Source organism: Pristiophorus japonicus, chromosome 19, assembly GCF_044704955.1.
Source record: "Pristiophorus japonicus isolate sPriJap1 chromosome 19, sPriJap1.hap1, whole genome shotgun sequence".
NCBI classification, from domain to species: domain Eukaryota; kingdom Metazoa; phylum Chordata; class Chondrichthyes; family Pristiophoridae; genus Pristiophorus; species Pristiophorus japonicus.
The window spans coordinates 72276613-72292110 of record NC_091995.1 but is presented as its reverse complement, the minus strand read 5'-3'; the positions used below and the strand labels follow the sequence as shown (position 1 = coordinate 72292110).

General features: G+C 43.0%; 1 protein-coding gene across 2 annotated transcripts in view; it reads right to left on the bottom strand.

The window, feature by feature from the left end:
- The window catches only part of LOC139229937 (myosin-9-like), a 148066-nt gene that overhangs the window by 25690 nt on the left and 106878 nt on the right, over window positions 1–15498 (bottom strand). For both annotated transcript variants that reach the window (XM_070861586.1, XM_070861587.1), the window contains 10 exons: window positions 15054–15214; window positions 13748–13856; window positions 9469–9600; window positions 8068–8274; window positions 6154–6291; window positions 5933–6056; window positions 4560–4731; window positions 3971–4183; window positions 2822–2966; window positions 5–211 (listed from right to left, as the gene is read on the bottom strand). In XM_070861586.1, the coding sequence (XP_070717687.1) occupies window positions 5–211; window positions 2822–2966; window positions 3971–4183; window positions 4560–4731; window positions 5933–6056; window positions 6154–6291; window positions 8068–8274; window positions 9469–9600; window positions 13748–13856; window positions 15054–15214 (1608 nt within the window). The remainder of the gene's footprint in view (window positions 1–4; window positions 212–2821; window positions 2967–3970; window positions 4184–4559; window positions 4732–5932; window positions 6057–6153; window positions 6292–8067; window positions 8275–9468; window positions 9601–13747; window positions 13857–15053; window positions 15215–15498) is intronic.

Here is a 15498-nt window from a genome sequence, read left to right as displayed (position 1 = left end):
TTACCTGAAGCTTGCCGACTTTCTCAACGAGCTCAGTTCGGATCCGCTCGCCATCGGTGTTTTTAACCTGCAGCTCCTGCAACAGGGACTCCACCTTCTTGCGCCTGTGCTCAGATTCAGTCTTGACCTGCATTAGACGCTTCACCTCACTGCTCATCTCATTGCGTTCGTTCTCCAAGACCTGTTTGGTCTTCTCCACTCCGACTTTGAACTACAGGGAGAACAACTTCAGTCAGTTCAGGTTTGTCAGAACCTTGCTCAGAGCAAGATCCAAAGTTACAACACCCATTTCGTCTATGGACAAATATTAATTGGGCCAGTGTTCAGATTATCAGCAATGAGATTTTAAAAATGTCAAACAGCAACAAACATGCATCACTATTTACTCTGCACCGTAGTGAGTTAAATCCTTCATCTCGTTTTCATTTATCAGAGCACACGGAGTACTGTGCACAGTCCTGGGTTCCATACTATAAAAAGGATATAGAAGCACTGGAGAAAGTGCAAAAAAATGAAATACAAGGATGGTACCAAAACGGAGAGACTACAGCTATCGGGAAAGATTGAACAGATTGGGACTTTTTTCTTTAGAAAACAGAAGACTTAGGAGACCTGATAGAGGTCTTTACAAATTATGAATTGGTTGGACAGAGAGAACATTTCCCACTTGAGGGAATCCTAAACTAGGGGCTATAAATACAAGATATTTACTAGCTGCCAATAGGGAAAGAGAGTCTTTACACAGGAGAGTAGTTAGAATATGGAACTCGCTGTCATAGGAAGTGGCTGAGGCAAATAGCTTAGATACTTTCAAAAGAAAACTAGATGAGTATATAGGAGAGAAAAGGGAATAGAAAGAAAAGCTGAAAGGCTGAGATGAGGCAGATGGAATGGGAGAAGACCCGTGTGGAGTATAAACACCAACCGAGACTAGTTGGGCCAAATGGCCTGCTTCTGTGCTGTATATTCTATGCAATTAAATTAACTGGGATCTGCAAAGCAGAATTAAGAAAAGGATCTTTACAGATTTGTGTGACCAAGTCCCCAGTATCAATCTTCCTTTCACCAATATTTTTTAAAATTTGCATTTAATATAGCGCCTTTCAGGACCACCTAACATCTCGAAGCACTTTACAGTCAATGAAGTATTTTTGGATAATGTAGGATACAAGACTGTATGTTGCTTTATATTACCTGTTTATTCAGTAATTATGGGATTTTTACTAGTAGGCATTAATAGCCTGCAGAATTACTGAACTTTATAATTTAAAAAATCCTAAATATATTCAGGCCACCAAAATAGTCCCAATTGTACTGATCTACTCGAGTTTATAGTGAACAGTGTATGTATAACTGATAACCAAACAATAATTCCCTTAAATTTCTAGCCTCAGGTAACTGGGGTGTAAAAACTGAACTGCAAATCATTACTCAAATACAATTCATTATCGCCACCAGCTCATTTGCAAATACCACATTATTTTGTACAATAAAAAAAAACTAAGTTTATTTTGTAATGTCAGAACACAGTCAAATAAGCAGCTCGACTTAACCAGAACGGGCTATAAATTTCAGTGGTGTGGTCAGCATGGAAATTAAGATAATATAATGCACAAACAGATCAAAAGCCATACTTGTGAATTAATCTGAACAATTTTTGTTGCTCCTGCCCGATTCTACGTAACACTTCACAGGGTTATAAGAGTATAGAGGAGTCTTAAATTAACTGCAGTTGGTAGCTGGCAAGCTCTTGGTGATCGGAATATCGGTGTTCGACTACACTCCAAAAGTACTTCATTGGCTGTAAAGCACTTTGAGACGTCAGGTGGTCGTGAAAAGCATTGGGAAGAATGTTCCCAATGTTGGGGAAGTCCAGAACCAGGGGTCACAGTCTAAGGATAAGGGGTAAGCCATTTAGGACCGAGATAAGGAGAAACTTCTTCACCCAGAGAGTGGTGAACCTGTGGAATTCTCTACCACAGGAAGTAGTTGAGGCCAATTCACTAAATATATTCAAAAGGGAGTTAGATGAAGTCCTTACTACTCGGGGGATCAAGGGGTATGGCGTGAAAGCAGGAAGTGGGTACTGAAGTTTCATGTTAGCCATGAACTCGTTGAATGGCGGTGCAGGCTAGAAGGGCTGAATGGCCTGCTCCTGCACCTATTTTCTATGTTTTTTTCTATGTTTCTATACATTCAAGTCTATCTTTTTTAATAAATGTCAGTTTTTAAAAAAAAATTCAATATTGCATATCGACAATGTTCATAGAAACATAGAAAATAGGTGCAAGAGTAGGCCATTCGCCCCTTCGAGCCTGCACCACCATTCAATAAGATCATGGCTGATCATTCACCTCAGTACCCCTTTCCTGCTTTCTCTCCATACCCCTTGATCCCTTTAGCTGTAAGGGCCATATCTAACTCCCTTTTGAATATATCCAATGAACTGGCATCACTGCAGTAGAGAATTCCACAGGTTAACAACTCTCAGTGAAGAAATTTCTCCTCATCTCGGTCCTAAATGGCTTACCCCTTATCCTTAGACTGTGTCCTCTGGTTCTGGACTTCCCCAACATCGGGAACATTCTTCCTGCATCTAACCTGTCCAGTCCCATCAGAATTTTATATGTTCTATGAGATCCCTCTCATATTTCTAAACTCCAGTGAATACAGGCCCAGTCGATCCAGTCTCTCCTCATCTGTCAGTCCAGCCATCCCGGGAATCAGCCTGGTGAACTTTCGGTGCACTCCATCAATAGCAAGAACGTCCGATTCTTTACTCTTCCAAACTCTACTCCCTATAACAGAGACACCAACATACCCGTTTTGTCTGTTCTAGTTGCTCGGATAGATCTTCCACAATCTGGGAATGTTTCTGTCTCATTTCTTGGATTTGCACTTCATGGGTTTTTGCCTCATCTTCCAGAGCTCTCTTCATCTGGCTCACCTCATGCTCGCGCTTTGTCCTTTAACGATTTTGAAGGAGTAGAGGAGAGCAGAACAGAGAAAAGTCAATCAAATGTGGAGAAAAATAAACTCATGAAAATATTTGTACAGGTAGCCAATTTGTAGTATTGCATGTGATACCAAATTCAATCTGGTATGCAAATTACCCCATGAACAGAAAGGATCCCATTTATAATTTTTTTTAGCCATGACCTGCTGGAATCAGAAGATCAGACATTCAAGCCCCACTGCTGGACCTGGGTACATTATATAAACTGACACTTCAGTGCAGTACTAAGCAAGCACTACAGTGTTAGAGGTGCTGTCTTTCAGATGAAATGTCTGTGTCTGCCTATTCAGATGAACACAAGATCCCAAGGCACTATTCAAAGGGCCGCCGAGTTCTCCTGATGTCCAGCAAAAATACTTGTGGTTCACTGCTATCTGTGGGACCTCGCTGCATGCAAATTAGCTGCTGGGCTTGGCCTACATAACAGCGATTGCACTTCAAAAATAAATGGCCAGCTGTGAAACACACAGATGTCCTCAGGATATGAAAGGCTCTACAGAAATGCTAGTTTTCTTGATTTTAACAAATCTCAACAGCCTCCACAGATTGGCACCACTGGCAATACTAACCAGTCCAAATACACAAAGTATACCAAGTTCTTTCTTGTGCTCCAGATTGCAAGTTTAAAATCGATTGTTTAATGGATACCCGACGAGCTCCTTCTGGGAAGCAGTTGATCTCCAAATTTGATTACAAATGCCTAACTGAGGACACTCCTGCATTTGGCATTAACAATGCAGTGTTAATTCCTTTACTCTCCCTCCCCGCCCAATAACACGTTAGTTGAACCATCTGAAACACATTTGGGTAATAGAAGAGTAGATTCCTATTGTTGAGAAGCCCCTGCCAAAGGAACCCCAAGTAATAACACCAGTAGAGACTGTGATGTCAAGTTAGATATTGCAGTTGAGCCTCGAAACATGCAAATATAGTAATTACCGTTCTAATAATTACCTGAGTTCCTGCTGGGCAGCTGTTGAGTCAAGTGTATCTTCCAGTTCTGTTTTCAAAGCCTCCAACTCCTCACCAAGGTCTCTCTTTTGTTTATCAGCCTTAGTCCTGGATATTTTCTCAGATTCGAGATCCTCCTGCAGCTCACTAATATGAGATTCCAGTTCACGGATTTTCTTTTGGGCACTATTCTTATGTCCAGCTTCTTCTTCTATTCTGTAAGAACATACAAAGAACAAGTTCAGAACAATAAACCTGGGTTCAACACACACTTCAGATGCTTGTTACGCTGGTCAGCATCAGTGTCTGACAGTGGCACATACAACAACTTTTAGTTTGCCTTGGCCAGGCCAAGCTGACATTAAACAGTAACAATATATTACATGCCACACCTCCATCTAAAATAGGTGGGCCTCCAGGAGCCAAAAGACAGGGCTACTTACCAACTGATGCCTCCCTTATCCTGAGCGGAGGAAAGAAACACACAACCTTGCTGTATTTGCATCAAAATTACTACCACACTGGCAATAAGCCTTTAATAGAAAATAAATGCTCAGGTAGCTATGGAACAAATTCCAGCTACAATTTTTACCTGGCCAGTGCAGCCTGGAGTTCCTCCTCTTTCTTAGCCAACTGGGCTTTGAGCTCCGCAATCTGTTGTTGGAGCTCAGCGATCTGGTCATGTAAATCTGACGAGTCTCCCTCCAATTTACGGCGATTCTTCTCCAGTTCCTGTCGCTGCTTCTCCTCCCTCCTCAGGCGGTCTGTCAGAAAACAAAATACACCGCAATGTAGTGTTTAAATTTATATGTCTTAAAACCCATTGGTGCCTCAAATCAACACCATTTTCAGAATGGAAATGGGGTCCTGGGCACAAGTGATTTGAATGCTTTTCCTGTTGCTCAGATGAGCCACCTGGAGACATGAACCCAATACAACAATGTAGTCTACATTTTCTCTTTTGTCTCCAAATCTTCCCCATCAAAAGGGAGAATAGGTAATTTCTGTGGACCATTCTACTGGCAGGTTTCAAACCAGCAAGATTTCCAGTCTGAGGGAAGTGAGTTGCAGATGTAGAACGCGACCTCTCAATGTTCATATAGGTTTATACCCTGAAAATATTTCTAAAATAAGCCGTAAAAACTGCAGCAAACTCTTCCTTGAAAGATAAATTGCTGCAAAGCTTCCTACCCTATTTCAGGACCCATAATTGACATTTGTCAACACAGCACCAAACCTTCCACTAATCCTACCCTTTGTTTCACCACCAAGCACACTTAAACCTTTCAAGATGTATCTTTGAAATGCCCCCAACTGCTTAAGAATCAATGCTCCCCCCTACTGAAATGCACTCCTGGTATGTGAGTGCAGTAGTTATGTTCCTGGACTAATAATCCAGAGAACGCAAATTCAAAACCCACCATGGCAGTTTACGAATTTGAACTCAGTTTAAAAAAAAAAATCTGTAAAGGTGAGCATAATTGTCGTAAAATATCAACTGACTCACTAATGTCTTTTAGGGAAGGAAACCAGCCGTCCTTACCCAATCTGGCCGAAATGTGATTCCAGTCCCACGCCAATGTGGTTTTCCTCTGAAGTGGCCTAGCGAATCAATCAGTTGTAACAAAATGCTACTCTATGCAACTAGGGATGGGCAATAAATGCTATCCTTGCCAGTGACACCCACATCCCAAGAATGAATAATAAAAAATTGAATACTCGGGTGAAAAATCAGAGAAAATGTCTTGCAGGGTACCAGAGTTCAAATGCCATTTGAGGCAAGGGATTCAATGTAACCCACTTAAGAAAAGTCTAATACTTCACAGCACGACTAACTATGACGAACATTATGACTGATGAAACTGAGCCACTAAGACTGCAACAAAAAAAAAATCTATAAATGCGTTAATACAGCAGTGTACAATTTTGCTGCAAGTAAACATATTGCCGACAGCAGTCCCTTACCTTCTAGATCTGTAATCATAGTTTCATGTTTAGCCTTGAGCTTGGCCAGACTCTTGGACTTCTCCTCTTCTTCTGCAAGGTTAGTAGTGAACTCTGCTATTCTCTCTTCCATAAATTTCTTTTCCTGTGGGTGTATATGCACACAAGGTATATAAAACATACTGACAATGATATTCATTAAAAACTATGTGATGTATGTAAACACTTTTAAAAAAGATAACCTTGGTGAGTTTGTTGTTCTGATCATCCATCACCAAGATACCATCATCCATTTTCTTCAGCTTGGCTTCAGCAGTCACTTTTTCGAGTTGTAGTTTCTGTCGAGCTGCCTCCTCTTCTTCCAGCTGTTCCTCCAGCTCCTGGAATTACAGAACGTTTCACTTGGATCATTGCTAGTCCCCATTCCTAAATACATCAAGTAACCCGTCCCCCAATATATTCTCCATTCCTTAAACACACTAAGTAACCCTTCCCCTAACGTGGCAGGGTGGGAGGGTGGGGCGTTCAACCATTTTCTCCAGATCCATTCAAGGGCAAGAAAGCAAAACACCAGACAGGTATTCCTATGTACTGGCAACACAGTTGGAAATTCACCCCACCAGGAATGCCAAGTGCTAACTCAAACCTTTTCCACCAGCTTTCACACCTCGTAAAACAAAGCTACAGCTTACTACAACATTTACTTCTGCTTCCCAACTTCCTCAGAGTCTTCTGTGGGCACATGTAGCTCTTCGGTTCCTACATTTAAAATGATCCGTTAAAAATTCAGCTGTTCGTTCCCATTAACATTCAAGCGAGGAATCTATCAGAATGGTCAGTCCATAGCTAGACCAGATAGCTCCTAAATGCCATACTATTTGTTCAGCTTTTGAAAAATCTCATGCTGTGAAGATTTTGGGCAGTAAAATTATTGGGACATTTAACAAATCAATCATGAAACTCTTATACAGGTAAAATAATTTCCCTCAAAAGCATCAATTAGTATAATACAGAACCTTTTTCTTTCCTTATAACCAAGCAGTGTCATGTTCCTAACTTGGAGTTCAACCATTTTTGACATCGACTGAAGCGTAGATTTCAGAGTGAAAAGTCAAAGATATTTTAGGATCAACAGTATATGCTAAAGGAAAACTGCCTTTGGTCTTTCCCATTCTATAAATCTAGTGCATGCTGATTTTAATCAAGGAACATTTTACATATTTTAAAATAGCCATTTAAAGTTCTGTTTATATCAGTACTCATGATTAGAATCATAGAAATTTACAGCACAGAAGGAGGCCATTTCGACCCATCGTGTCCGAGCCGGCCTTAGATAGAAAGCAAAAAAAAGTTTAAGTAAAGCTGATCGCTGCCACATTCTCAAGTCACGTAAAGGCATAATTCGTTCAGATGTTAGGAGCTGGTTCGTTTCCCTGGACCTGTGGAACAGGCTGCCGGCTCATGCAGTGAACGCTGATTCGCTGAGTTCATTCAAATGAGAGCTGGACCAGTTTCTGGCTGGCCAGAGATCGCTTCCTACAACAGGTAGGTACTGCATATCATTCAGGACCAGAGTGATCTCCTGGACTTGTTTCAATCGCCTAAGGGGGTCAGAGGGAGATTTTCCAGAATGTTTTCCCCCAATTGCCTTGGGTGTTTCATCTCTGAGGAAATTATACGCCTTCTGGGTGGGGTTGGGGGTGTATTTATTCTGACACACATATGGGACAGGGTGGATGGACCATTAGGTCTTTTCCTGTCCGTTTGATTGTATCATACAATTCAACCAGTACAGAGATTGATCGATAAGAACTGTTGCATTGTCAGCTTCTGCAACAAGCCCAGGATGTATTTAGTAGGTCCTTACAACAACTGATTCATAAAGTGTTTGCTTTGACCATAGCCCACAAACAATTCCTATCGCAAACCAAAAAATAAACTAACCCTGGTCCCAGTGGATGCAGACAGTGTATGATAACTTATCTTGGTGAGGTTTGACTGAATGGTCGCACACAAATGATACCTAATAGACCATCAGTACTTCAAAAACATCTACCATTTTCCTGAAAATTCTTCCTAGATTTGGAAGCAGCAGGGAATTCAATGCACAATTGCTACACCCCTTACGCACTCTACAGAGGATGTACCCACTTTACCTGGATGTTTTGATGCATTTTCTTCTTATCTGTAAGTAGCTGCTGACAGCGTTCCTCCTCCTCCTCCACTCGTGCCTCCAGATCATGCAGGATCTCCTCCAGTTCCTGCTTCTTGGCTGCAAGTCGTGACCGCATTTCCTCGGCCTCTGCACATAGCTCAGTCTCTGCCTGCAGTTGCTCCTGTAGAGCAGCCTTCTCAACAATCAACTGCAAGGCAACAAGCAAGTTGGCATCAACAGCCCCAGACCACCATCTCCAATTAGAGGAAGACTATGCCCATTAGATTAGGTTATATAAAATGATTTTTTTTTTGGGGGGGGGGGGCAGGAAGAAGGGGGACTATGTTTTGCTCAAACCATTACCCAATATAAAACTACTTTCCTGTCAACATGGAGTGGAGACTAGGTTGTTCCAGTCAGGTCACCTACAAGGCGTTTTCCTATGGATATAACTTGATACCAATAAGATCATTTGCAAATTTGATGGATTTTAGTGCCATTTCCCTGTTATCAGCTAATTCTGCATCATCCCTCAGATTGGTTTTGAAGTTGCCTTCTCCTCCTCACATTCTGTGCAGTGGAGCTACTCTGGAGTGCATAGAGACAATTTGTGGGAGAGAGGATACTAGGGCTGCCTAGCCATCAGGAGACACGTCTTTCAATATGCATTCCCTTTACACTTTCCAATCCCCATGAATTATAATCCCAGTTAGCAATAACAACCCAAAAAACTGAAATTTCAGGACACCTTAACCTATATCAAACAATGTATAGGCTGCACATTGTTCATTTGGGCTATTGAACGTAGAACACTCACTTAACATCCTAATGATCATCAAATGGAGACTACACAATGGGGAACTTGAGCATAAACACTTTCAGTGCAGACGGCACACTAATATTTGTAGAAACTCGTGCAAATTCCACCGTCAAAAAAAAAGCTGTATAAAGGAGAATATATAATTTATGTAGTCTGGAGCAGTTGCGTATATCAGCAGTGATGAAGCAGTGCTAACAGAGGTTTTATGCCCCAGTTATAAAAAGTATTTTGCAAATTTGAGCATTCGCCATTTTTGGCATAATTAACTCCATTTTAAAAATCAACGCTACCAGACCCACCTTTATCTAAGCTCAGGTTGAATTTTGTTCAACTTGATACCAGAATCATCTAAGCATTAACAGGACTTTTTAAATTAGAGAAACTACTCTGCTGAAATTAGCCTCCCATCTTCCTCCAATGAACACATTCAGTACACTCCAAATGGTGTCACACAAGAGTTCAGTCACCCTTCAGGTAGTTCTGCATCTGTTAACATTCACAAATAGCACATTTCATTGTGTTAGATCACGTAACAGTTTCAGATCATGAAACAGTAATCCACTCTCAGGGCAAGGCATTCACCTGGGTCTGTTGCTCCTCCATTTCAGACAGCCTCTGTTCGGTTTGCAACTGTTTCTCCTTGGTTTTGTGCAACTCGTCCTCTTTGGCAAACATTTCCTCCTCCTGTCGACTCACCTGCAGCAATGGCTTCACCTGTGTGTATTAATAGTGTAGTTGTTAGATGAAATAACAGCCAGATAATCTCTCAGAAATGAATGCTTTGTGCCATGTATGAAAGGGTGAAAATGCAGGGTAAGAGAGCTCAGCCCTTCCACGGGACATTTAGTTCAGTTATGGCAGGACAGAGATTCAGCAACGATTCCTCCGTTACATTAACCTTTCAAAATCCCTCAAAATTCTCCATAGAGCATCCTTAATTGAATTAGTGATATTTTCCATTTTCCAGATATAATTGTTGTGGTTTCTAGATTGAAATGCTGAATGAAACCAGAGAGCAAAAACTACAATGTCTAAAAGCAAGGGAGGAATACAACAGCATTATCACCTCTAAGCTCCTATGCTTGCTTTTCTGTGGAATTTTTTTTGAAAAACTTCAGAAATATTCAGTTCAATACAAGCTTTAAACAACCAAATTCCATTCTTGGGGGCTAGTAGTAGTGATTGTCCCATGGTAATAGTACTTTACCTCCAAAATTTAAGCAGCTCAACTTCAATCTTATACGAACAAGTTTAAAAATTCCATTCTCAGTTTCTCCATCTCCGTAGCATCTGTTCAAACGATGCCACCAAGGTCTTCCTTTTTCCTCAACCGAGGATTCCCCTCCACTGTGGTTGGCATGGCCCTCGACCGTGTCCGTCCCATTTCCTGCACTTCTGCCCTCATCCCTTCTCCTCCCTCCCAGAACCACGATAGGATTCCGCTTGTACTCACTTTTCACCCCACCAGCCTCCACATTCAACGGATCATCCTGCGCCATTTCTGCCACCTCCAGCACAATGTCACCACCAAACACTTCTTCGCCTCCCCTTTCAACATTCCGAAGGGACCGTTCCCTCTGCAACACTCTGATCCACTCTTCCATCATCCGCTCTCCTTCCCATACAAACACAAGAGGATGCAATACCTGCCCTTTTACCTCCTCCCTTCCCACCATCCAAGTCCCCCAAACACTCCTTCCAGGTGAAACATCGATTTACTTGTACTTAGAAACATAGAAAGTAGGTGCAGGAGTAGGCCATTTGGCCCTTCGAGCCTGCACCACCATTCAATATCATGGCTGATCATGCAACTTCAGTACCCCAGTCCTGTTTTCTCTCCATACCCCTTGATCCCTTTAGCCGTAAGGGCCACATTTAACTCCCTTTTGAATATATCTAACGAACTGGCCTCAACAACTGTGTGGTAGAGAATTCCACAGGTTCACAATTCTTTGAGTGAAGAAGTTTCTCCTCACGAGAGTCCTAAATGTCTTACCTCTTATCCTTAGACTGTGACCTCTGGTTCTGGACTTCCCCAACATCGGGAATATTCTTCCTGCATCTAACCTGTCCAATCCAGTCAGAATTTTATATGTTTCTATGAGATCCCCTCTCATTCTTCTAAATTCCAGTGAATATAAGCCTAGTTGAGCCAGTCTTTCATATATCAATCCGGTGAAATTTCGCTGCAGTCCCTCAATAGCAAGAATGTCCTTCCTCAGATTAGGAGACCAAAACTGCATACAATACTCAAGGTGTGGCCTCACCAAGGCCCTGTACAACTGCAGTAAGACCTCCCTGCTCCTATTTCGTATACTGTATTTGCTGCTCATGATGTGGTCTCCTCTACATTGGGGAGGACCAAACGCAGATAGGGCGATTGCTTTACTGAACAATTCCTTTAGTCTGCAAGCATGAGCCTGAGCTTCTGGTCACTTGCCATTTTAATTCTCCGTCCCACTACCATCTCTCTGTTCTCGGCCTCTTACACTGTTCCAAGAGGCTCAACGAAGCTCAAGGAACAGCATCTCATCTTTCGATTACGCGCAGTACAACCTTCCAGACTAAGAGTTCAACAATTTCAGATCATAACCACACTCCCATTTTTTCCAGACAGCAGATGCTGGTAATGATTCTGCTGTTGCCATTTACAGTTCCTCTAGATCCATCTTTTGTTTCTTAACTTGTCCCATTATCACTCCCTTTTGCCGGGCACCATCATCCCTTTCGTCATTTAATTTCTCCTGCCTTCCACCCCACAGACCTTCCCTTTGGTACTTTCCTCTCCATCTTCTTTCCTTGCCTCTGTACCTGCTTAACAACAATTACAACTTTTTCCAGTTTTGACAAAAGGTCATCGACATGAAATGTAAAATCTTTTTCTCCACTGATGCGGCCTGACCTGCTGAGTATTTCCAGCATTTTCTGTTTATATTAATAGAATAGCCACTGGTTGTAGAAATTTACAAATTACTATATGCTTCATTCATCATGCTCTCTCTCCTCCAAGTTCACCAGCCTCCTATCCTCCCTTAATCTCACCCTCCATGTAAACTGCCAACCCATATTCATGGCCACCTCCTCGACCTTGCCATCTCTTGTGGTTTCACTACTCCCATCGTGTCAGTCGCAGATAAGGCCATCTCTGGCCACTTCCTCGTATCACCTCCACCCACATTCCCCCTTCCAGTGCCCACCGCCCCCCAACCCTTTCTCCCAACTCTTACAACTGCATTTATGAACTTACAAGTGCCCAGCCTTTGGCCCTCCATTCACCATGACATTTCTGCAGCAACCGATCTGCTCAATCACACCCTCACCACCACCTTTGATGCCCTAGTCCCTGTTAAAACAATTACTCTCACCCTGGCCATTCCCACTAGTACAGCCCTGGATCTTCACTCCCTTAAGTCCAAGGAACGCAGACTTGAACGGATATGGCGGACAACTAGTTTAGCCATTCACCGCCAGATCTGGCTGGACCACACAAAGCATTATCGGGTCCTGCTCTCATCTACCATAATTGGTCACTGTTCCAGAATTATTCTGGAATGTAAAGATAAACCCAGCTTCTATTCTCCACTGCCAACGGTCTTTTTAAACCCCTCTCCCCAGTCGCCAGCCTCATCTCCGACAATAAGTGCGAGGAGCTCATGGACCTCTTTTTCTCTAAGACTGAGATCATCCATTCAGCCGCCTGTGCGCCTTTTACCTTCCTTCCCCTAGCCCACGAGGCCAAACTTCCTCTAAGGAAGCCACCTGCCCTAGCCCTGATCTCACATCTTTCTCCAGTTTCTTTCCGAAGTCTCCTCATGACCTTTCCGAGCTCATCCTGTCCATGAGACCCACTTCCTGCTCCCTTGACCCTATTCCCACTAAAGCACTGACCACCTAACTTCCTTTTCTGGCTCCCATGTTAGCTGACATTGTTAATGGTTCTCTCCTCGGGTACTGTCCCCCTCTCCCTCGAATCTGTCGTCATTACCCTTCTTCAAAAAACGAACCACGACTCCTCCGTCCTTGTAAACTACCAGCCCATCTCCAACCTCCCTTTCCTCTCCAAAGTTCTTGAATGTGTCATCGCCTCCCAAATGCGTGCCCATCTTTCCCGCAATTGTATGTTTGAATCGCTCCAATCCGGTTTCCGCGCCTGCCACAGTACAGAAACAGCTCTCAAAGTCACAAATTACATCCTTTGTGACTGACAAAGGCAAACTATCCCTCCTCGTCCTGCTTGACTTATCGTCAGCCTTTGACAGTTGACCACTTTATCCTTCAACGGCTCTCCACCGTCGGCTAGCTAGGCGAGACCATACTCACCTGGTTCCATTCTTATCTATCTAATCGTAGCCAGAGAATCAGCTGCAACGGCTTCTCTTTCCGCCCCTGCATTGCTCCCTCTGGTGTCCCCCAAGGATCTATCCTTGTCCCCGTCCTATTTCTCACCTACATGTTGCCCCTTGGCGACATCATCCGAAAACACTGCATCAGTTTCCACATGTACGCTGATGACTCCCAGCTCTACCTCACTGCCACTTCTCTCGACCTCCCCATGGTCTCTAAATTGTCAAACTGCTTGTCCGACATCCAGTTCTGGATGAGCAGAAATCTTGTGTCGTTGAATATTGGAAGACTGAAACCATGGTTTTCAGTCCCCGCCACAAACTCCATTCCCTAATCACTGACTCCATCCCTCTCCCCAACTTCTGTCTGAGGCTGAACCAGACTGTTCATAACCTTGGTGTCATATTTGACCCTGAAATGAGCTTTCAACCACATATCCGCAGCATAACTAAGACCGCCTATTTCCACTTCCGTAACATCGCCTGTCTCCGCCCTTGCCTCAGCTCATCATACTTGCCTTTGTGAACAGTCTCCACCACTGCCAGTTGCGCAGTTTCAGGTAAGCAGCGCAGTTCCTCTGTATCACCTTCATGGCAGTCAACTGCTGCTGGCGTCTAGCAAAGGCCCTGTAATGCAGTAGCAATTAGAATACAGTTCCCATAATCGCAGCTCAGCACCAGCTTGTAGCCATATCCCAAACACACTCAGCATCGACTGGCTGCATGTCGCACAGTAACGTTTTTAGATACAGTATGGGTTTTGTTCTGAAATTTTGAGAATTAACAACAAAATCTTGCCTCAAAAACTTGGGACAAGTGGAATGTGATTTGATCAAGGATCCCATTCCTAGGAAGGACTTATGCATTCAGACATGATAGTCATCAGTTGCCAGAAGCTTTGGAACGCAGCATCAGTATTCCAGTAATGATCATGTAACAGCATGATCTACCTTCCTTAGAATGCAGAGTAGTGGCTGCAATTATCAACTAAATGGCCTAATCTTGGGTTCCCATTTACCGATGGCCCATGGAGACAAAAGAGGAAAAGAATGTAAGGCAAATTATAAATCCAGACTGGCAAATACTTGGGTACAGATAGTCTGCCTCCCCTCAGTCAGCAAATTGGAACCCAAGCCAGGAGAACAGAAATATTTTAAAACTCAGTAATATTTCGATTTAAAAACGACAACTGCCTTAACTAAATGTAGGGCCTGCATACTGGTGTCTCAGGCCGCTCAAATGGATTCAGATGTTGTCCTAATGGGTGTAACCAGAAACCAGTGTACAGATGCACTGAAAAAAAAACTGACTGCAAATTTTCATGAGTTCACTTGGACTGTAATATAATTATATAATGCTGACTGGCTTATCTTTTGGGGATGGGGGGCAGGGGCACGTGAAAGAGAGAGGAGGTGGGGAGGAATAAGAGTAGAATAAATCACAGCTAGCCAAACGGTATATTCAGAAGAGTAAATGATAGGATCTCCATGCATCAACATGGGATGAACAAAGTCGAGGATCCCATGAGTGCTTTGTACCAGTTCAAACTCCCATTGAGCCAATAGCAGAACTCAGCCACACTGGCAGCACAAGGAAATGTCATTCCCAAGCTGCTCTCGTGCCTCTAGTCAGGCAGGCAGACATTGGAAAACATCAGAGGAATGGTTACTTAAGTCTTCTTGGATGAAGATTAAAAATAATCCCCAATTTACTTAGGCCAAGCAAAGGGGCCAGATTTCTACTTGCCCTTTAGAATTAACATGACTTTTAATGAAGTTTGCCTGCCGATTATTAAATGGAACAATTCAAAAATCAGGTTCTTACTTTCTTGCCAAATAGCCTCTGCACAAGGCTTGGAATTCAATGATGACATCTGTGATCTTCAAGTCTCTCTCTTCCTCAAGATGAGCCAACACACCAGCACGGAAGAACACCTTACTCTGTCCAATCCGGTACAGGTTAGGATCCAACTCAAGAGCTTTGATCTGTAGCAAATGTGTTGCAAAAAGGTGGTGGGGGGGTGCGGGCAAAGAGAAGAGAAACACAAAATGTAAGATTTTTCCATGACCTAAATCTCAGAGTTTGGCATGGATTGAACTACCAGATATCACTTGGGGCAGCCACAGAGCAGTGTCAGAGTTTTTGCTCCTCTTGGCTAGCATGCATGGGCATCAGTTGAGGGAAAGACGGGACACAGCTGTAAAATAAACATTCTCTAGGCTACACGACAAAGTTATCCACTTTTATCAAGGTACCAGAGGGGTGTTGG